General features: G+C 33.7%; 1 protein-coding gene across 1 annotated transcript in view; it reads left to right on the top strand.

Annotated features, from left to right (window-relative positions):
• MOXD1 (monooxygenase DBH like 1) overlaps positions 1–21,846 on the top strand; it is an 86,252-nt gene extending 64,406 nt beyond the window's left edge. Inside the window, exons 7-12 of the mRNA XM_069489176.1 lie at positions 543–709; positions 1,744–1,935; positions 3,693–3,752; positions 8,597–8,739; positions 19,825–19,993; positions 20,454–21,846. Of these exons, the coding sequence (XP_069345277.1) occupies positions 543–709; positions 1,744–1,935; positions 3,693–3,752; positions 8,597–8,739; positions 19,825–19,993; positions 20,454–20,618 (896 nt within the window). The 3' untranslated portion in view covers positions 20,619–21,846. The remainder of the gene's footprint in view (positions 1–542; positions 710–1,743; positions 1,936–3,692; positions 3,753–8,596; positions 8,740–19,824; positions 19,994–20,453) is intronic.
• Positions 21,847–22,981: the final 1,135 nt, after the last annotated feature.

The following is a 22,981-nucleotide window of genomic DNA, read 5'->3' as shown; positions in this document are numbered from 1 at the left end:
GTTAGTAAAACAGATTTATGCAGTGTTTGGGGCTCATACTCTCCCTCCTTATAATAAATATGTCATAGCAAGAAGTGTGTCTTATTAAGAGAATGGCGACAAACTATGAAGAAAGTAAGTTCATCTTTAGTGGTTTTCTCCATCAGCAGATAGTTTCTAGACCAAGGGTTTTTTACCTCTAAATAAATGTTATTGAACTTTACCTCGAAACAATATAAAACAAAACTTTTATTGTGTTATTCTATATTAGAACAAATGACTTTAAAATTTTCATTCTGCCTCCATGTTAGATACTTGTGGAATACAACAGCTAGATAACGCTTCTCCCACGGTATAGTGTATGAGTCCACAGCGGTTGCAGGCAGTGTGGCTACTCATCTTTTAACTCCTTTCTGTGAAGCTGAATGTTGTCTTCTATTCATCTCTGTTTATATTGCTTTCCCTTATGAGAGTTTAAAGAAAATTAGTTAACCTATTGCAACTGAATATGAACACTTTTTTAAGAACTGGAACTCACTTTTAATTATGTGCTTTTGTTCCAGGTTTAATAGATAACTCTGGGCTGAGGTTATTTCATACGACGGATATAAGGACATACGATGCTGGGGTGATCGAGGCTGGCCTCTGGGTGAGCCTCTTTCATACCATTCCCCCGGGAATGCCCGAGTTCCGGTCCGAGGGTCACTGCGCCCTGGAATGCCTAGAAGAGGTACGCAGCATCTGGGTCTGCGAGCTGCCCCCTACGGACTCATCATTGCTCTTAAAAACTGTGTTGTGAACAATTCCTTGTTTATTGATAACTGATCCTTTTCTTATGGGCACGTTGTGAAACCTTTATTGCAACTTTAGCAGGACATTTGACTGCTTTTGAAATCTCGAAGGCTGTAGGAGTAGAATTCTGAAGACAAGAACACCTTTCAGGGTGTTTTTCTTCCTACTTCTGCCTCGTTTGTTGCATATTGACGTTTTGTTGCATCTTTTACAATTTCTACCTTTGTGTAGTCTCTTTTTCCTTTCTCGGCTTTACCTTTTATCCATATTTATTTTTTCCATCATTCTATAGTTTCTTTCCTTTCTTTCATCAAAGAGCAAGAACAACTAATATACAAATACATATTAGATAAGAGAAAAGCAAGTATAAGTATTTAATAATGACTGTTTTCATTTGGTGTTTTTGAGTGAAAATGTTTCTACATGGATTATATTCTTTATATATTCTAAGATACTGTGGTTGTGGACAGTATGGCAAACTGGCAAAGTGGAAAGATTATGCTCTTCTGAGTTATTTGGACCATGATCAAATTGCGATGACATCTTTACTAGCGGTAGGACCGTGGGTGACTCATTTAATTACACTGACCCACTTCGGCTTTCTTATCTGGAAAAGTGGGAATAATGTCTCCTTTTGAGAGTTTGGATTTTCAGGTTGCTAACATACTGGAATCATTACGACAGGAGCATTGTCTACCTCTTTACTTCCTAAAAGAAGAAAAAAAGCAAGATAACGATTAAGAAGGGACCGGCAGGTCCGTAGTAGGCATCAGTTTCCTTTCTTTTCGCCTGGCAAAATGTTCCTTCACAGAAAGAACACTGAATAATCCAAATTCAAAATGTTTGGCAGCTCAAGCATTCACTTAAGTTGCTTAAGTTTTCTTCTCGGTTGTCCTTCCAAGTGTGATTGAACGTGAAATGTCTGAACATGCACTGTTTTGGCTAATCGGTCTTCCTCGGCTTCGCCCGCAGGCTCTGGAAGCCGAGAAGCCAAGCGGAATCCACGTGTTTGCTGTTCTGCTCCACGCGCACCTGGCTGGCAGAGGCATCAGGCTGCGTCATTTTCGAAAAGGGAAGGAAATGAAATTGCTCGCCTATGATGACGATTTTGACTTCAATTTCCAGGAGTTCCAGTATCTAAAGGAGGAACAAACAATCTTACCAGTATGCATGCTTTTGTTCTTTTTTATTGACTATTGTAAAAGCCATGAGACATATATCTGCTGAGGTGTAGCAAGATTTCCACTCGTGAAATGACTTGTTCCTTGTATCACCACCCACCAGGGGTGTTGCACAACCCAGATGGAATGTCTTTGATCTGTTTTCCAAATTTGAAACTCATTTTTATTGCTATTCCCAGAGGCAATTCAAGTTGTTGATTCAAAAATAAAAAAAAAAAAAATTTAAAAACCTCAAAAAAAAAAATCTCAAGGTTCTGAGCGCTAAGCATTACTTTTTTTATACTTGATGTTCCAGTTAGCAATCCTTTGGTTGCAATTCTGGAAATAGTAAAAAGATCCCTATTCTGTTTCTTTATGCTATCTTGAAGAGAGAGGATTTTTTAGAAGTTTCATTTCAGTAAAAATGAATATAAGGATAATCCTTTTATTTAACAAAGGTATTTGAATGTAGCTAATTATACTGTGCTACATGATCCAGCTTAAAACAATACTTGAGGTTATGGTGAAGCATAGAAGAGACTCTTATGCCTTACAATAATGAATGCTTTTTAAAAAAATTTATGACTATTTTCTCAATTTTTTTATTCTGTGACAATGAAGCTTAATAGTCATATGATTTTCTACCGTTATTCTACTCTTAAAAGTCAAATTCTTATACTGTTTATGAAATGAAAGTAATAGCAATATCTTTTCTACGTGATGCTGAGGGCAGGACTTTTAGATGGGGTGAACTGTCAGGAAGAAGGCATAGCACAATGTGATGTAAAGGGAAACATGCAAAAAGAGAAGTTATGATGAGGAGAGGGGCCTTCTTTTTTCTAATGGCTGTCCCTTCAACCTACAGCGTTGGCTCTATATTCCTTTCACAAATTATTTGCTACACCCTGAGGGTAGAAAGATGAAGTTTGAGAAACAGTGATGTTGTCAAGGTCCTTAAGGACTATACTCTCTTTTATTATGTCATCTCGGGACTTTCCAAACACTGTTACCTAGAGCTTTCTATTAATTAGTAAACTGTGCTATGATTAGAGTGTAAGTGTGTTGGGATACTCATCTCTGGGCCCTCTGGCTAGTCGAACAGGGGTGCAAATCCTCTGAGGGCTAAAGCCCAGAGATGGCTGGCTGCTCGGGCCCATGAATAGCTTCATTCATTTACCTGAGCAGGGAGGCATAAAAATAGTATCATTTTCCATGTGTTCTGCAATTTTTAAAAGGTTGGAAAACACTAGAGCAATTACTTCACTATTAATTTGCCTCAGAATTCTGTTCCAAGGAAGTAAAGACATGACTAAAGAGCTTTGAAGAAAAGAATGTCAATGAAGAGGTGATCACAAAAACTACTATCTATGGCTAACATTTGTTAAGTGTTTATTCTGTACTAAGGACTAAATATGCATTACGTCATTTAATCTCCTCTCAACAACTGTGCAAAAATAAGTGGTATTTTTTATCATCATTTCTTGGATGAACAAATTGTAACCAGTTTATTCAATTCCTTGCCAAGGTCAGCCAGCTAGAATATTGTAGAGTCTGGCTCGAACACAGAGAGCCTTATTTGTTTATTTGCTTGCTTATTATACGCAAACCTAGAATTAAACAAATTGAAAGTCTTCTCCTGAATCAAATCACTTGATGCATCTATTCACAGAGCGAATATTAGTAACTTTTGACCTACAAATGTATTAGAAAAATAAAACAGTATAAAACTTCAATCCGAAAGCTTCTACTTTTATCTTTTAGGGAGATAACCTAATTACTGAGTGTCGCTACAACACAAAAGATAGAGCCGAGATGACTTGGGTAAGAAAACTTTTATTATTATTACTGAAGTTCATTTATGAAGAGGAAGAGATAAGCTTGACTTAAGAAGAAAAAGAGTAAAAATCATTCCCATGTGGAAACAAAATTTCTGAATGTCTTGAGCATTAAGTATCATATAAGTGAAATCAGGCTGTTTTAACATTTTATCAGACTTCACATTAATGATACCATAGTAATATTTGCAGCCTAACGCATTGACTGTTTTATAAAAAGCTATCCTTAGTCTTTTAGCTTTTCCTCACCAAATATTTTTAAAAGACCTGGGGTCATTAACTGTCTAATGGAGTCTGGCTTAGATAAATCCAGACTTCCAAAGGAAGAATGAACTGCATGACCTAGGGCCTCTGACCCAAATAGAAATCTGGTGGTCCCAAGAGATTTATTGGGGAGTTCTAATGAGCATTCAAGAAATAGATAATTCATGCCTCACTCAATCTCTTCCAGGAACACAAAAAGAGGGAACACCTTCCTCTAATTGATTTTATGAAGTTCACATTATTTTAAAACTAAACTTTTGTAAGAACAGTATAAAAGAGGCCAGTAAGGTGCACCTGATGGAAATATCTTTGACAGAGTATTGATAAAGAAAATCCTGCATTATATGCAAATCTAATGTTAGGACCAATTTGTGTTTAGCTAAGAAATGTAAAATTGATTTAAATTAGAAAATATACTAATGCCTAGTACATTAAGAGATTGAAGGAAAAAGTTATATGTTCACCTCAATAGGAGCAGAAAAGGTTTTCATAAAATTGAAGTTCGTCATGGGGGTAAGACATTTAGCAAACCTGAAATAGGAGGGGATTGCCTTAAGTAGATAAAAGTTAGCAATGAAAAATATATAGCAAATATTAAGCTACATGAAATACTAACATTATTTCTTTAAAATTAGGAAGAATATAATATTTACTATCACTGCTTTTATTCAACATAGTATAGGAAAAGAAAAAAAATTAGCTATAAGGATCAGGAAGGAAAAAAGGTGAAGAGGCAAAACACATTATTCACAAATACTATTATTCTCTACATCAAAATCCTCCCCAAACTGATAATATCTAAAATTAATTGTATTTCAGTGTATAAGAACTATCTGAAGAAAATATGATTTAAAAGTATAAGTTAACATAGAAATAAATCTAATATTAGATATGTTTGATCTCTATGGATAATATTATAAATATTTATTGCAAGACATTAAAGAATGCCTAAAGAAATTAAGAGATACCAAGTTCATGGATAAAAAGGCTAAGTGAAATAAAGAAAATTCTTCTATACAAATTGGTCCATAAATTTGATATTCTAGTAAAGAGAAATTCAGAAAGATTTTATAATTTGGGGTTTTGGTATCCTAACTAAGAAATTTCTCATCTAGCCAAAGCTGCAAATATTTTCTCCTAATTTTTTATTTTTATAAAAATGTTATAGTTTTAGCTTTTACATGGAGTAAGTTGATTCTAAAATCTACATGGAAGAGCAAACGGTTAAAAATAGGCAAGACATAATTAAAAAGAACAAGATGGGAAATAAGCTACTAGATATGAAGGATTATTTTAAAGTTGTGGTGATTAACATAACATGGTTGAAGTCTACAACAGAATAGGGATCTTAGAAACAGACCTACAAGTGCTATATATGAACACTTGGTTTATAATGGACATAGCATTCAGGTAAGGATGGGCTTTCATTAAAGGATGCTGGCACAATTGGGTATCCTTATGGAAAAAATCAAATTGGGTCTTTATCTCATACAGTACACAAAAATCAATTCCAGACATATTAAATATTTAAATATGAAGAGCAAAAAATTTAAAGCCACTATAATAAACATATTTTAATATATCTTTTTGACCTTAGAGTAGTTAAAAATTTCTTAAAACATGAAAAGTATAAACTATAAGTAAAATATTAACAAATTTGACTACCTTAAAGCTTTTGGTTACAAAAGACACTATTAAGACGGTGAAAAGATAAGTTTTAAACTGAAAAAAATTGCAATACATAGATTATCAGGGAATTAGTATCTAACTTATAATAGAAATTCCATAAATCAGTAACAGAAGACAAACATACAATAGAAAAAGAGCATAAGACAAAAACATTTCACAGAAATAAACACCCAAATAGATAAAAACATATGAAAAGGAACTCAATTTTGTTTAAAACCAGGGCCATGCAAATGTGAATCAGAATGAGATATTTTATACTTACCAGTTTGGCAATATTGAAAATTGCATTTCCACTGTGCTAAAACTGGAACACTCATATGTTGCTAGTGCGATTTGTAAATTTATAAAATGACTTGGGGGAAAAACAGGACATTATTTAGAAAAAGTTGGAGATTCATATATGCTCTACCCAGTTCCATTCCTATGTAGATTTAACCTTGGGGTTACTTTTGCAGAATGTGTTCCCAGAGAGAGATATGTAAAATATTCATAGTAATATGTCATAACATAGGAAAAAAACTGGGAACAGCTCAAAGGGAACAGCTCCCTATTTGTCATCAAAGGGAGAACAAATAAATATACTATCATATATTTTTATAATGAAACAACACATAGTTATGAAAATTAATGAACTAAAGCAACATATATTAACAGGAATGAATCTGAAAAACGAATAATGTTGATTGAATAGAGCAAGTTTGCAGGAGAATATATATGGTCTAATAATATGTATGTAAAGTTAAAGAACATACAAAATTAAACAAGATATTGTTTAAGGATACACATTTCAATATAGTGAATACAAAGTGTAATGGGAAGCAATATAAAGATAAAATATTAAGATAATAATCATCTTTGGTTGTAGTGAGAAGAAGACAGATTGAAGCTAGGCACACAGCAGGTAGCTAATACATTTGTGTTGGTTTTATTTTTTCTCATGCTTTATATATAATTTTTGTTTGTATGAAATATTTTACTAGAGACATGATGAGTTATTACTGTAGTTGGTATTTTGGTGCACTGCCTTGATACCCTCTTCAGGGCCAACATAGCCAACCCCAGCCATTGGGAATATCAGATGATAAAATGATAGTTCACAGCTATGTCCCTCATTGGAAATTGTCCTTGGTATCAGAGAATGACTCATTTAAAGTTATAGTCCCTCCAGTGGGGCATCAAGCAGCCAATGACTAGTTGTTATGAGGTTATTAAAGTCCAGAACCCTTCCTACAATTTGTTACAACTCTGAATGGCCATCCCAGCTCAATGATAGATTAAATATGATATTTACTGAGGCATCAGTTGCAAAATCATTTGTGGATCAGCCTTTCCCTTTGCCTAATCCTGCCTTGCTCAACAGGTACAAGAGATCGTGTTTTTGCAATTAGTAAAATCATTGCTTATTAGGCACTACATTAATTTATAGCCATGAACAATAGTCCTAAGTTTTTCACCTTCATTTTTGAAGTATAGATTGGTTAGATACAGAATTCTTGGTTGGCAGTTTCTTTTTATTTCCTACAGCACTTGAATATATAATTCTAATATCTTTTTGTTACCTCCATCATTTATGATGAAATGTCAGCTGTCAATTGTATCATTGTTCACCTGTACGTGATGTGCCATTTTTCTCTTGCTTCTTTCAAGATTTTCTCTTTGTCTGTGACTTTCACAGTATGACTATGATGTTTCTAGGTATGGCTTTTTTTTGTATTTATCTTTGCCATTAGTTCAGCTTCTTGGATCTGTAAGATAATGTTTTTCACTAAATTTGGGATGATTTTAGCCATTATTTCTTCAAATATTTTTTCTTTCTTTTCTCTCATTCTGGAAATCCAGTTACATGTAATAACATACATGTAGACATGCACATATGTTAGACATGCATGTTAGAAAATTTAATATTGTCCCACAGATCTCTGAGGTGTTTTCAATTTTCTGAATGAGATCATTTCTATTGATCAATCTTCAAGTTCACTAACTTCAGGTTCATCTCAGTACTGCTGTTGAGCTCATCCCATGAATTTTTTATTCAGTTTTTTTACTGCTCAGCTCTAGAATTTCTATTTTTAAATATTTTCCTTTCTCTAATGTCATTTCCCATTTGTCAACTCATTTTTAACATATTTTCCTTTAATGACTTGAACATATTTTTCTTTAACTCTTTGAACATTTTTTAAACAGCTGTATTGAACATATTTATATCTGCTTTCAAGTCTTTGCTAAATCCAGCATCTGAATCTTCTCACAATCCGTTTCTAGTGTCTTTTTCCCCTGTTTAAGTACAGATTGTAGTTTTCTGTTTATTTTTCTGTTTAATTATTTTTGGTTGAAAATTAGATGTGGTAGATAATATGTTGTAGTAACTCTGGATCCTGTTCTTTTAAGGGTCTTTGTGTTTTTCTAAATGTTAGTAGATAACTGGCTACCAAGATTCAAAATGTGAAATCTTTCTCCCCTGGCCTATGTAGCTGCTAATGTTTATACACATGAAGACAAGATTATGAAAAATTCAGTTGAATCAGGAAAGATTCAGTCAAACTGATTGATTGGTATTATGTTAACCAAGCATGCTCATGATTCCCTGAAATATTCAGTGTGGTGAGACATTTACACCTCATCAGAAGAATTTTATGGAGATTATTAGGTTATTTAGGAAAGGCAACATTTGAAGAGGTGGAAAGAAATCTATTAATTTTTAAATGTGTCACTACCTTTTAAAAAGCCAAATTGTCATTTAAGTTATTACTTTTCAGCTTTAAGATTTATTAAATTTTAATACTGGAAGGAACTGTTTGACATTAATGACTTAATGTGTTATAAATGTCAGAATTGGTGGAACACATACTTTGCTAAATAAAATATACCCATTTCCAGGGAGGACTAAGCACCAGGAGTGAAATGTGTCTTTCATACCTTCTTTATTACCCAAGAATTAATCTTACTCGATGTGCAAGTATTCCAGACATCATGGAACAACTTCAGTTCATTGGCGTTAAGGAGATCTACAGACCAGTCACGTAAGTAGTAACTGATTTCATAGTAGAGGTTATATACTTCAGAGAAGGATGCGGTTTATTTTCATATTCAATTTATTAACCTGTTGTAGAAATTTTTTATGTGCTGTTGTTTTTGATTACTTTTGACTGTGAAGACCAGGTAAACTTCTCGATTGCTATGTCCAGGGTCCTCAAGACCACCCCCAGTTTCAGTGATTTGCTAGGAGGACCTAAAGAACTGAGAAACATAGTTGTATTCACAGATAACATTTATTACAGTGAAAGGATACAAAGCAAAAAGAACAAAAGGTACATCGACCAAAGTCTAGGGGAAACCAAGTGCAAGCTTCCAAGAGGCTTCTCCCAGTGGAGTCACACAGAGTGCACTTAATTCCACCAGCACAGAATTGTGACAACATGTATAAAATGTTGTCTATTGGAGAAGCTCATTAGAGACTCAGTGCCCAAAGTGTTTTGGGGACTGGCCACATAGGGCTCTCTGCCTACCACTTACCAAAATTCCAGACTCCCAGAAAGAAAGCAGGTGCTCAGTATTAACTGCATTGTTGGCACAGACAATTTAGATACAATGAGTCACTCTTATCATTTAGAGAAAATTTTATATCACCATAAGAAATTGTTTACTATTTAAGTAAATAGTATGTCAACCACGAATCATCCTTGCAAGCTGGCTTTTATGAGGCTAGCATTCTTAGGCCTGCTATGTTAACTCATTCTGCACAATTGCGTATCCAAGAAACAATTTATGATAAAATAATAAATGAGATAAATATTGTTTCTGCCCTCTTGAGATTATATTCTGGAGTGGGGGAGAGGTAATAAACAAACATAAAATTTTATACAGTAGTAGGTGTTATGAAGACAATTAAATCAGCAAAGAAAGTGTGGTGCTATTGTCAATAGGGTGGAGAAAATCTCTCTGGGGTGATGATATTTGAGCAGAGACCTACGTATTGAAGAGCCTTATAGAAAGATATACAAAGGTATTTTAAACAGAGATAAGAGCCAGCATCATGATCCCGTGGTGAGTATGAGGAACAGCAAGAGGGTGCGTTTGGCTGGAGCTGAGGAAGTTTGGTAGAGAAGAAGTGATGAGATCTGAGAGCGAGTAAGACTAGATCATTCAGGACTTAATGGGCAACATAAGGCCTTTGGGCTTTAAGTGCAAAGAGAAGCCATTGTAGGATGTAAACAAAGTCAATTTGGCTACTATATTGAGAAAGAACTCTAGGAGGGGAAGATTGGAAAGAATAATGCCAATCAGAAAACTATTGTGATTGTCCAGTTGAGGGGTGAGGGGACCTTGGACCAAGGTGGTGACACTAGAGTTGATGAGATGTGGTTACATTCAGGTTACCTTTTGAAAGTAGCACGCACAAGACCTGTTGCTTGCATCTCAGAGAGGCTGTGAGGGTAGGAGAAGAATAAGGCTCAGTGATGATGTGTGAAGGTGTTAGGGGAATGTGTCTGAGGAAGATACTGAGAATTCTGTTTGGGATATATTAATGCTGATGTATCTATCTATTCTTATCTATTCTTACTTACATCAGTGGGAAGAATTAGAATGACTGGTGGAAATTGTTTTAACATAAGGAAGAATTCTCTAATGATTAGGACTTTTCAAAATGAAAGGGACTGATGTAATTAGATAAAATATATTCATAGATTTTTCAGGGAGTGTATTTAAGGACAGAGTGTATTCAATGTAGATATGGTAAAATGCAGATCCTGAAGGAGAATATAAATGTGGTCTAATTCTTATTCCTAAATATTATAGGGATTATAAATTATGAACTAAGAACTCTCTTTTTTTGAATTAAATTTATTATTCATAGATACGTTTTACTCAGTTCCTATCTAAATAACCCAATGACCACCAAAAGAAAAGTTTGTATCTAGAAAAATACAAATACCAAAATGCTTATGTAAATTGGTTTGTATAATAGTTCACTAAGTATTTCACATGCATGATCTTATTTAATTTATTTTTAAATAATTCCAATACCTAGAGTAGGACATACAATACCAGTTCTATAGAGGAGGAAAAATTAATAGAAACTAAAAGATTAAGAAACTATGCAACATTACATAGTACACAATAAAAGGGGGAGTTAGGGTTTGTATTCTGGTCTCAGATCTCTCTCTATATATAACACATATATATAGATAAATATATAAATATGAATAAGTATATAATACATAATTACATATGCAAACAAATAAAATATTAATAAAAATCAAAACATCATAGAAAATATAATTTAAAAAAATACTAGGACATAATTTTGGTTTTAAATACTGATATCATTCCTTACTTAGACTTAAGTAGGCTTTTTTAATTTAAAATATTTGTTACATATTGAATAGAAACTCTTCCTAATCAAGGGTTAATTTGAGAGGATGTTAAAAATAAATGGACACATTTCTTGAGTGTCCTCAGGTTATTAAAAAGAAAATAGACATTAAAAGCTGTATACATACAAAATGAGTGAAATGCATTCTATGGCCTAATTAATTTCTTTTGCACACAAATTGTGTGAAACCTCTAAAAATGCTTAGCTCTCATTTCCCAATGAGCTATGTCAGTGTTTATACCTTTGCTCTCCTCCAGAAAGTACTAGAGTTGGGTTTTCTTCACTTGGAAAGACAGGGAGAATTGCTTCACAGAACAAGTCCAGTTGTGAAATGTCATTGCCCACACACAAAAAATTTAACTTCATAGTTAAATGTATTTTTCAAAAATATGAGCAAAAAAGAGGCTTTATTTTAAAATATATGTTTAGATTTTATTTATTTAAAAAATTTAGGGAGTACAAGTGTTTTTGTTATATGGATGAATTGTATCATGCTGAAGTCAGGGCTTTCAGTGTGCCCCTCAACAGAATAGTGTACATTGTACCCAATGGGTAGATTTCTCTATCTTCTTCCTATCCTCCCCACCTTCTTAGTTTTCAATGTCCGTTACACTACTTTATGACCATATGTATCTCTCTTTTAGCTCCCACTTATAAGTGAGAACATGTGGTATTTGTTTTTCCATTCCTGAGACACTTCACTAGGATAATGGTCTCCAGTTCCACCCAAGTCATTTCATTTTATGGCTGAGTAGTACTTTGTGGTGTACATATACAACGTTTTCTTTATTCATTCATCAGTTGATGGATGCACAGGTCGATTCCATATCTTTGCAACTGTGAATTGTGCTGTAATAGTTTTCCTTTGGATAGATACCCAATAGTGGGATCAGTGGATCAAGTGGTAGGTCTACTTCTAGTTCTTTGAGAAATCTTCATACTGCTTTTCCATAGGTGTTGTACTAGTTTACATTCAACAGTGTATAAGTGTTCCCTTTTCACTGCATCTATGCCAACATCTATTGTTTTTTGACTTTTTAATAATGGCTATTCTGACAGGGGTAAAGTAGTAGCTCATTGTGATTTTAATTTGCATTTCCCTGATGATTAGTGATGTTGAGCATTTTTTTCACGTTTCTTGGCCATTTGTCTATCTTCTTTTAAGAAAAATCTGTTTATGTCTTTTGCTCACTTTTTGATGGGATTATTTGGGGTTTTATTTCTTTCTGATTTGTTTGAATTCTTTGTAGATTCTAGATATTAGTCCTTTGTCAGATGTATACTTTGCAAATATTTCCTCCCATTCTGTAGGTTATCTATTTACTCTGTTGATTACTTTCTTTGCTGTGCAGAAACCTTTTGGTTTACTTAAAGTCCATTTATTTATTTTTGTTGTTGCTGTATTTGCTTTTGGGGTCTTACTTATAAATTCTTTGCCTATGCTAATGTCTAGAAAAGTTTTTCCTACATTTTCTTCTAGAATTTTTATGATTTCAGATCATACATTTAAGTCTTTAATCCATCTTGAGTTAATTTTTTATGTGATGAGAGATAGGGATCCAGTTTCATTCTTCTGTATGTGGCTATCCTGTTTTCCCAGCATCATTTATTGAATAGAGCATCCTTTCCCCAGTGTATGTTTTTGTCTGCTTTGTTGAAAATCAGTTGGTCATAGCTATATGGTTGTATTTCTGATTTCTCTTTTCTGTTCCATTGGTCTTTGTGTCTACCTTTATACTAGTACCATGCTGTTTTAATTCCTACAGGCTTGCGGTATAATTGGAATCAGGTAATGTGATACCTCCAGATTTGTTCTTTTTGCTTAAGATTGCTTTGGCCATTTGGGCTCTTATTTGGTTCCATATGAAGTTTAGGATTATTTTTTCTAGATTTGTGAAAAATGACATTGGCATTTTGATGGGAATTACACTGAATCTCTAAATTACTTTGGGCAGTATGGACATTTTAACAATGCTGATTCTTCCAATCCATGAGCATGGGGTGTTTTTCCATTCATTTGTGTCATTTATGATTTCTTTCATCAGTATTTTGTAGTTCTCCTTGTAGACATCTTTCACCTCCTTAGTTAAGTATATTCCTAGGTATTTTATTTTCTTTGCAGCTATTGTAAATAGTATTGAGTTCTTGACTTGATTCTCAGCTTGACTGTTATTAGTATATAGAAATGATACTGATTTGTGTACATTGGTTTTGTAATCTGAGACTTTACTGAATTTATTTATCAACCCTAGGAGTATTTTGGTGGAGTCTTTAGAGTTTTCTATTAATAGATATAAGATCTCTGCTGGCAAACAGGGATAGTTTGACCTCCTCTTAGACTTTCGATTGGACTTTCAGAACTAGGTTATCATTTCAGTGACATAATTCATAGTGAAGGCCAAACCAATAAGATACTGACTAAAAGATCAGAAAGAGAGAAATGGTTTAGGTTCTTTTTCTGTTTTGCTTAAAAGAATATTATTAACTGGTTTTCAGGATACAATATTAAAAAGGAATGTCATATAACATATGACCCCAAATCTTCTATTCTGTGCTTTCAGTATTATGACTAACTAGGTGCCACATTTTATTTTAAATATTCTGTAGCAATCGTAGGATTTAGAGGATAGGTTGATGGAAAAATAGAGACAAAAACATCTTGTCTCAATGTTTTCATCTGTTCTGGGGAGTTCTGATTTTCTCTGTGTCCTATACATCTGGAAAGGCTTATGGAAAAACAAAAAACTCACAAACATGAGATAACAAAATAGATAATGTGTTTAGACAAATTTAGGTATTTCTGTTGTATCACACATCAACACTGAATATGCAGTTCTTGTGTTACTGGTTCTATTTCTAGAAGAGAATCAAGAGGTTTTTCTCTTTTTCTTTGCAGGAAAAATCATTTTGTATTTTTACTGTTTAAAAATCACATATTTTTATAAAAAGTTCAAGTAATACAGAACACATTTTTCAAAGAAGGCAAAAGCAATCACTTCAAATTCTGTTAAAAATAAACATTGCTAATGTTAATTGAATGTTATTATAGACATTTTTATATATTTATTTATATAAAGATGAATAGATTAAAGATTATAATTTGTGCAGTGTTTTAAATGAAAACATTGAATTTTAATTTTGTTTTAATTTATCATAAGAAAGAGAAACTAAATTAAAACTGAAAATTTGTTGAATTTCAAATAAATGTTGTTGCTGTTGTTTTTAACCACAAGAAATAATATTTTATAAAGGGAATCTCAAATATTGAGAAAATAGATCATAAAAGATATTAAGATGTTAGACTATTTTATTAATTACATGTCTCAATTTTAGGTCACAAAAGATTAGGACATTAATGCTTTCACAGTTTTTTCAACCTCCCTTTTCCACACCACGAAATATTTATTATTTATATTATAACTTTTGTATTTTCAAGATTTTTAATTTTTACATTTAATTCTGAAACCATAATTCCCACAATATTTAACATGCCTTTTATATATAAATAGATTCAATGAGAACCCTTAATCTTTATATGATTCCTATATTTCTGTGTTTTTAAATTTGAGTCATCAGGATTTTATCCTCAAATTATTAAATCAGAAAGGGCTTCTGAGTGCTTTATGCCCCAAGTTCTTTCAAGTTTGAGAATTTCTACATTTTTATTTGGACAGAATTTGGGCTAGAATATTTTTGGGGGTTATACTTTCTTTCCCTTGGTAGATGTCTCTAGATAAATGAAAAAAATTTTTCCTTCACCTGCAGGATTCATAAGTTAAATTGAATATACTTAAGTGTTGAGCATCTGAATCCAATTTTCTGAGCACAAAGTGTTCTTTCAGTACATATATTCGCTTTATTTTATTTTAGAGAAATTTTCATGTAGTATATCTGAAAATTTTTTCTAACTTATTTGGAATTTTTCTCAGGCATTTTCCTTTATAATTTTTTTCAGGAGTGTTTTTCTGCTTCTTGATTTTTCTAATTTGTTTGGTGCTAAATTTATTTTTTCTTAAATTTATTTTCTTTGGTCTGCCATCTTCCCTTTTATCTCATTCTGTTATTTTCCCATCTTGTTTTTGAGTACATATTTCATTGAAATATATTTATATTTATTATATTATATTATTAAACTTATGACAATTGTTGGAATTCCCTTCAGCATAATTTATTTATATTTTTTTCCAGACTCAGTATTTCCTGTGCTGTAATTTCCTTTTCACTCTATGTTTGCATGATTGTTGTCTTATTTCTTGCTTATGCTGGGGCATATCTGTCCAAATCTTTTTTTTTTTTTTTTTGCTCTGGTAAAACACAGGTGAATTCTTGATTTCCTTTTCACCATACCTGACCCCAGTGTTCTTTCTCTCCGTACCACAATTTGAGATTTCAGTGATTTACTTTATGTACATATTGAGAGTAAAGGGTTGTGGGTGTGGGTGTGGGATTGTATGCTCTATATTAGAATGCATTTACTAAAAATATGTTCAAGGACTTTTTTTTTAACTAGTCGGGGCGGAATCATTTTCCGTGGAGGAATGAACCAGGCTTTATACCATGCTAGAAAATCTGTTGCAGCCTTCAATCCTTCCCTTCTCTATCTGGGAGACTCAAAGTTCGGTTGATCCATTTTGAATCAATTTTTGTGTGTGGTATGAGGCAAATCCTAGGTTTGTTGTTTTTCATTATGGATATCAAGTTCTTCAAGAAGCATTTGATGAAAGAAAACTACCTTTCTATTATTGAATTACTTTGGAATATTTGTAGGAAAAACATTTTACCATATATGACTCTATTTGGGCATTCTATTCTGTTTCATTGTTGTGTGTGTTTAGCCTTACTCTAATACCACACTTGATTATTATAGTTTTATAGGAAGTCTTAAAATAAGACAATGTAGGTCTCCAAGCTTTGTCGTTTTTTTTCCAAAATTACTTTGATAAGTACATATTTAAATCAACCTATAGATTTCTTTTTGTAAAAACCTGCATGAATTGATTGTAATTATGCTGAATTTCTAGATCAAATTGAAAGAATTGATATCTTAACAATATTGAGTATCCTAATCTGTGAACATGGTATACCTCTTCTGTTAGTAGTTCTTTCATTTTTCTTAGCACTCTTTTGTAGTTTTAGTATTAAAGTTTTACACGTTTTGTTAATATTTAACTTTATGTTTTAATATGCTTGTCTGCTAATTTTTTAATCTCTGCCATTTCTAGATCTTGGAGTATTGACTGATTTTCTTCCTGGTTAAGAGTCACATTTACATACTTATTCGTGTGTCTAGTAATTTTTGACTAGACATAGATACTAGGCATTATGCTGTTGGGTTGATCAGTGCTAGATTGTTTTTATTTTTTTGAAGAGTCTTGTTAGTGTGCATCTAGAATAGATGTTTACTCTAGGGCTTATCTAGCTTTACTACTAAGGCATTACCCATGCTCAGATCACTACTAAATGCCTGGATAGTCAGCAAAGACACTCCACTCTGGATAATTTAAGCTCAAATGTCTGCCAGCTCTCTGTGACCTATGGGAATTGTTTGGCTTACAGCCTTCCAATTGTTCTTTGCCCAGTTTTGTGGAATTTTACCCTAAATATAGTTGGCTTATTACTCAGACACAGATTCAGGCGATTCTTACACAGATTTTTAAAGAGATTTCTATGTGTACTTTTTTCCTCTGCAGTATTCTACTTTGAAAATGCAAGCTTCTTCAACTCCTTTAATTCTAATTTTGATCTTAACTCATTGAGATTGTTATTTTTTGCTTGGACATCCCCTTTCCTGCATTACGGTTCAGAGAGAGCTTCCAGGCAAAAAGTTGGGATGAACATAGCATTCGAATACCTCATTTGTTTCCTTTCTTTTGGAGATCATAGTTCTGTGCTGCGTCTTTTCCAATGTCCAAAACTAGCTGTTTCATATAGTTTGTTGAATGTTGAGTTTTTTATAGTAAGTTAGTATCAACATGGCCAGAAGTGGAATTCTGTTAATGAATTTTTGTTTATTTTACTGATTTTTGATCACATGTTTATTTGCTTTAAAGGAGAGTCTGTGATGTAATTCATTAAGCTGTATGTACATAAACACAGCTTCTTGGTTAGATCTTCCATCTCGCCTCTTTCCTCCACTCTCTCCTCTCCCAAGAAAGACACTAGCAATGGAACTTTTAAAACAGAAGTGGAGTTACTAGAGAAGCTCAGATAAGAAATGTAACCGCAGATTATCTTTCTCTATCTGCTCTTTAATTTAGAGCAGAGGGACCAGGTATAAGAATCGTTAAGTTTTTTAAATTTCTATTGATTGGTCTGAACTTACAAAAATTAATTGCTTTATTTGTTCTGGAAAATTACAACTTACTCCACCATCATGTATTACAGTAAATCTTGCTACTTTCTTAGAAAAACATGTCTCAGAGTTTAAATTGAATTTACAAAGGAAAATTACCCATTAATATTAAAACATAATAGTAATACTGTTTTATCAAATATAATGATATATAAACAATATATTTTTATTTATATGTTTATCTGAATAAACTTTTACACACTGCCCAGAACAGCAACTTGAAAATTTTCATTTCTGTAACATTCCTACTATTTCTAACTAACTGCTAGTCCCAGTAATAGCAGAAGTGCTTGCTACTTTAAAGTTACCTGTTTCTGATTTATAGCTTAGTCTTTTTGAAACAAAAAATACTCAGGATAAGTATTCACCTTTTCTTATTTATCCTCTTTCTGTTTTCTCTTTTCTCCAAAAGGGTAATCTGGAAATGTGGTGTGGAATAGGCTGGAAAACCGAACAATGGCAAATGGGATGTTTATTAGTACAAAATTATTACAGAATAGGAGCCTGAACAAAGTTAGTAGGAGTGGGAAGGAGACCATAAATGTGAGACAAAGATGCCATCTCAGAAAGATTGATGACCACATCTCCAGGTCACCCAGCCTCAGTCATTCTGTTTCCAGTTTACGAGCCATTCGGCTTGCCCTTTTCTATATGTCTGTACTAAAAAAATAACAAATGTGGTTACACATCTCCTGTCACTTAATGTTGTGCAATAAATATCAATAAATGGTAGTTTACAAAATTATAATAGCAACAAGACTTTTAAAGATTTCATCTATGCATTCACTCTTTCCCGAGAGGCTGCAGAAATTGAGAGTGCCACCTGAGCACATTGGTAGAGATCAAGTGCCACCTGGTGGTGTTTTAGGTTGTTGCAGACTTATGATTTCTCCCTAGCGTCTCTGGTTATGAAGTTGATTTTCTCCTTTTCAAAATAGGCACCATATCGTTTTGAAAAGTAAATTTTGTTTTTAACTTTGATTTTATATTTAATAGAACCTATCTGTAGCTTTTAGTGTATTTGAAAGGACACAGTATGTAAATATTATAGGCCCCTTTCAAGGCAAATTTTTGTTTTATACTAATTCTGGATTGTATCTCTATACAAGTTGTTTAATTTTAAAATGCTGTAGATTTTAAATCATTGCTAGATACATTTTATGTGGTGTGATGCTGATTGTTATGTGGTACTTAACTTTAAGGTCTCTGTATAAAATAATTCAGTTAAAACTCAACAAAGATTTTGATTTAAAAGGAAGTTAGGACTGAAGAATGTAAAGATATTCATATATTACCTATTGTTTTACTCATTGTTTCACTTATTAGATATGGAGGAAATAATTCAAATTTAGTCATTAAAAATTCATATTTGTAACTCAAAAAAATCCATAAAGGATATTTAAGTTGCTTAAGAAGATAATATTCAGTGTGCCTGAGTAGGTTATGTGTATAAGAGAGAGAGCAATGACATAAATAAATGAAGAAACCGTGAAGATCAAATGTTAAAAATGTAGATTCCTTAGCTGAGGTTAATTATTTGGTAATTGCTAAAAATCATTGGAACATCTTCTTGGGGTGTGATGGGGGCCAAATACTTATTAGTTACCCATGATAATTTCCTGTAAGGTCCATGGATTAGTTAATATAAGTTTTCGTGATATACCAGTGCTTATACTTTTTCTTTTTTCAGAAATCAATAATCTAAAACTTGTATTTAATCAATGGCATCACCTGAAGAGTATCTTTTCAAGCAGGTCATGTCATTCTTTTGTGATTTCTGTTCTCTTTTTTGGACATTTAACGTGTGTTTTTAGAGTGGCAAATGGAAGTAGAGTATTGTCTACAGAGTATTTTTTTCTCAATAAAATTTTAAAAACACTAACCAAATTCAAATGTTTTCCATTTATCTTCTCACTTAGCCGTGCCAAAATAAAGCAGCCAGCAGGGGTCAGGCTTTTGTAGCGTATGGATTTAAATGTTACATCTGTTACAGTATCTTTTAGGAACCTGCAAGTTTATTGCACCGTTAGCATGGCTGTCTTCAGAAATAAATGCTTACCAGTTATATTGCTAACTAGAGTCAAAACAAATGAGTGAGGAATTATGAAGCTCTCCAGAAGCTTTCTGAGCCAAAACCACTTGTTTAAAATTAATATCCATCTGCCACTAAAACAAGGAATACCGTTTTAAAAAAGACTCCTTATTTGGTACATATTTCTTCTAGTAACTGCTGATGCGTTCATCAATGCTTTGCATTAGGTTATCTATATGTGTAACAATGAAGAAGTATGACGTTGATTTTAGAATGTTGAAAAGGAAAGGAAATATGTAATGCATTTGTTCTGAATGTGACAAATTATTTTTTTATTTTAAATTCAGGACCTGGCCTTTCATTATCAAAAGTCCGAAGCAGTATAAAAACCTTTCTTTCATGGATGCAATGAATAAGTTTAAATGGACTAAAAAGGAAGGTCTCTCCTTCAACAAGCTGGTCCTTAGCCTGCCCGTGAACGTGAGATGTTCTAAGACAGACAACGCAGAGTGGTCGGTAAGCTCAAATTTGTTTTAACCTCTGAGAACCTAGATGACACATTTTACCTGAATCCATTGTAGGAAAACTAAGGAACAGACACGTATCCATAGATCCAGTTTTCCAGCTGCCTTTTGATATGTTTGATAATTTATTTGTTCGATGGAAAACTTGATTCCACTCCTTTTGAAGAGAGAAATTTGTTCTAAAACTAAAGTTGGGATGAAGCTGGAATAGCATGGATGAGAGCTTAAGAAGCAATAGAGCCTGCTTTGTGGTTTTTGTTTTCCAAAGGAGTGTCTGGCCCTCTTTCTACCTTTCTTCTAAACCTTAAGTTTCTGACTTCCCCGATGTATGACTGTCCCTCCGCCAGTAACCGTCCTCTGCCGCCTACAGCCCCTGCAGAAGCCACTGCCACTGCCACTCCCCTCCTCTTAAATCTTACGCTCATTTGCATTGTCTTTGCTTCCATTTTCAGATTCAAGGGATGACAGCATTACCTCCCGACATAGAAAGACCGTATAAAGCGGAACCTTTGGTGTGTGGGACGTCGTCTTCCTCTTCTCTGCACAGAGCTGTGTCCCTCCAGTTGCTCGTGTGCCTTACACTACTCTGTGGCGTGCTGAGCACCAAGTGCTTGTGACTAAACTTCCGCTGTCCTTGGTGACGATGTTTTCTGTGATCTGATCCTGCCATTTAAAGTACAGACTAAAGACCCTGTCCGCTTTGGGCATGAAGAGATGGGCGTGAAGAGTGTGAAGACTTTTCTTCCACGTTTTCCCCTCGTCTCTCCTTCCCAGTCTACCTGAGAGACGCCAGTCGGGGTCTCTTCTTTTGCTTAGAAATGTATATACAGATGGCCAATAAAATAAAACTGGCCTGACTTGACATAACCATTTTTAAAAATTGGACGGTCAAGTGGAAATAAAAGAATTCTTTTATTTCCTTCCACATTCCATTTTATTTAAATACTCACTGTTGCTATTTCACTTTTTGGACTTGACTTTTATGTTTCTTATAAAAAATCCTTTCCTCTTAAAAATATAAAAGGAACTGCTCTCCATTCATTTTCTTTCTGGTTCTTTGAGTGTGATCATGTGAGTGTAACAATAGCCCTTCCTGTCCTTAACATCCGGTTCTGGTCTTTTCTGTGAATTGCCCATGGGCTCCTTACCTCAGTGCTGTTCAGTGATGTCCACTCTAGTCTCCCTGTTTTTCTGAGTCTGCGGGTATCCCAGACCACCCCACGCCCATCTCAAAGTACTTTTATTTTTTGCCTTCTCTATTCAGTACTGGCTAGTTGAGGAGTTTTTTTTGTTTGTTTTTGTTTTTGTTTTTTTGAGCTCTGTCACCATCTGACAAGAAAGAAGCTAAGGGAAACACAGAAATGGTGTGTAGCTGAGAAAATGCAAACCCAGTGCTGTGAGGGGAACTTTATGAGGCTCCAGCTCAAAGGCAAACAATGTGAGTCAGCACCAAAGGGTGTGTGAGGTCTGTGTAGTTCCTCACTGACTGTTGGGTACACCGTGGTGCATACTGGCTCAATCTGAGTCATGATTGCAGTTGTAGATTTATTTTTATATTAGTTAAGAAACTCACTTTCTATGTAAAATTGTCATCAATTTAAAATCTTGTCATTCTTTTGGTTCTCTTTCTATAGTTCAGCCAAATCTTGTTTTATGTCCTGTTCTCATTTCTTAAGCTAAATCTGTTTGGATATTAATAAACTAAATGAAATGAAATTTTTGTGCAGTATCTTGTATACTCCTTAAGAAAAGTGAGTGATTCCGTACTGGTAGTAGTGTCAGTAAAATCAATAAGGAATGTTGCATTTTTCCATTTTATTTTTAAGCTCTTTGTGCCCCACAATGTCTTCAACTCAAATTATATTGTCTTTTAAATAAATATTATGTTTTGGAGTGTTTCCTTCTTTCTTGAAACACTTGAGTGTTTCCATTTGATGAGATGTTTGTAATATTTATGAGGCATATTTTAGAGTTAACTTTACTTCTTTTTATTTTATAAGTGCTATATCACATTCTATGACTTTCTATTCAAATATTTGTATAAGAAATATGATAATCCCAAGTGCTCCCTATTTGAAATTTCATGTTTATTTTTACTTCAGAATTTCTGAACCTGAGGTGTCAAAGTCCAAAAATTTCCTTTGGAAATTCTGTAATATTATATTTGTTTTCATTGTTCTTGGTAAGGAAGGTGAACATACCAGCTAGAAAAGGATGAAAAGCTTTGGAAACTTGTATTTGTGGAGCCAGCCAAGGGAATCTGTTTTTCCACTGATGTTATTGGGAAGAAAGTTGACATTCTTCTTCTAGAAATTCTCATGAATATATGTGGTTTCGAGGAACTGACTATTTTAAATTAGGATAGGTTCTGTGCTGCATATTCTGTAAAATTTAACTTATTTGCTCTTATATTGAGCAGACTTTTCTGAACAGCCCAGGCATTTTATTGTTCCTTTTGCATAGATGTTTTTTACTGCTGCCCTAGATCAAACCTGATTGCCTGATCCCTGGGCCGTCCGGCCTGAGACTTGAGGAAGAATCCAGTCTCCATGTATAATGGCCTCTGGTCTGATCCTTAGGTGCAGGGAGGGCCGGGGAGCCATTCCTGATGAAATCAATATTCATCGAGGCCATGTGAGGTCGAAGGTGTCCTTGGTGATCATTTTTTTTCTGAAGGGTGCTCAGGCAGGATCAAAAGAGTCCCAGCGGTGATAAGAGTGATACAGTCAACAGACGCAGACATATTAAAAGCTGTGAACTTTGTCCTAACAGCTACAGAGGCCAATGACAGGTAGCAAACAGGAGGGTGTTTGGAAGCGGTATATAATTGCACCATATAATTTACTAAACCAAACTCTTATTATTGGTCATAAAGACCATTTCTAGTTTGTAATGTGATAAATATTGCTGATTGACAGTTTTATAGCTAAAACTTTCTCATATCTCTATTTTCTTATAATTAAGTTACAATAAGAGAAAA

The sequence above is a fragment of the Eulemur rufifrons genome, chromosome 15 (assembly GCF_041146395.1).
Source record: "Eulemur rufifrons isolate Redbay chromosome 15, OSU_ERuf_1, whole genome shotgun sequence".
In the NCBI taxonomy this organism is placed as follows: Eukaryota; Metazoa; Chordata; class Mammalia; order Primates; family Lemuridae; genus Eulemur; species Eulemur rufifrons.
This window is presented reverse-complemented; position numbering and strand designations above follow the sequence as displayed.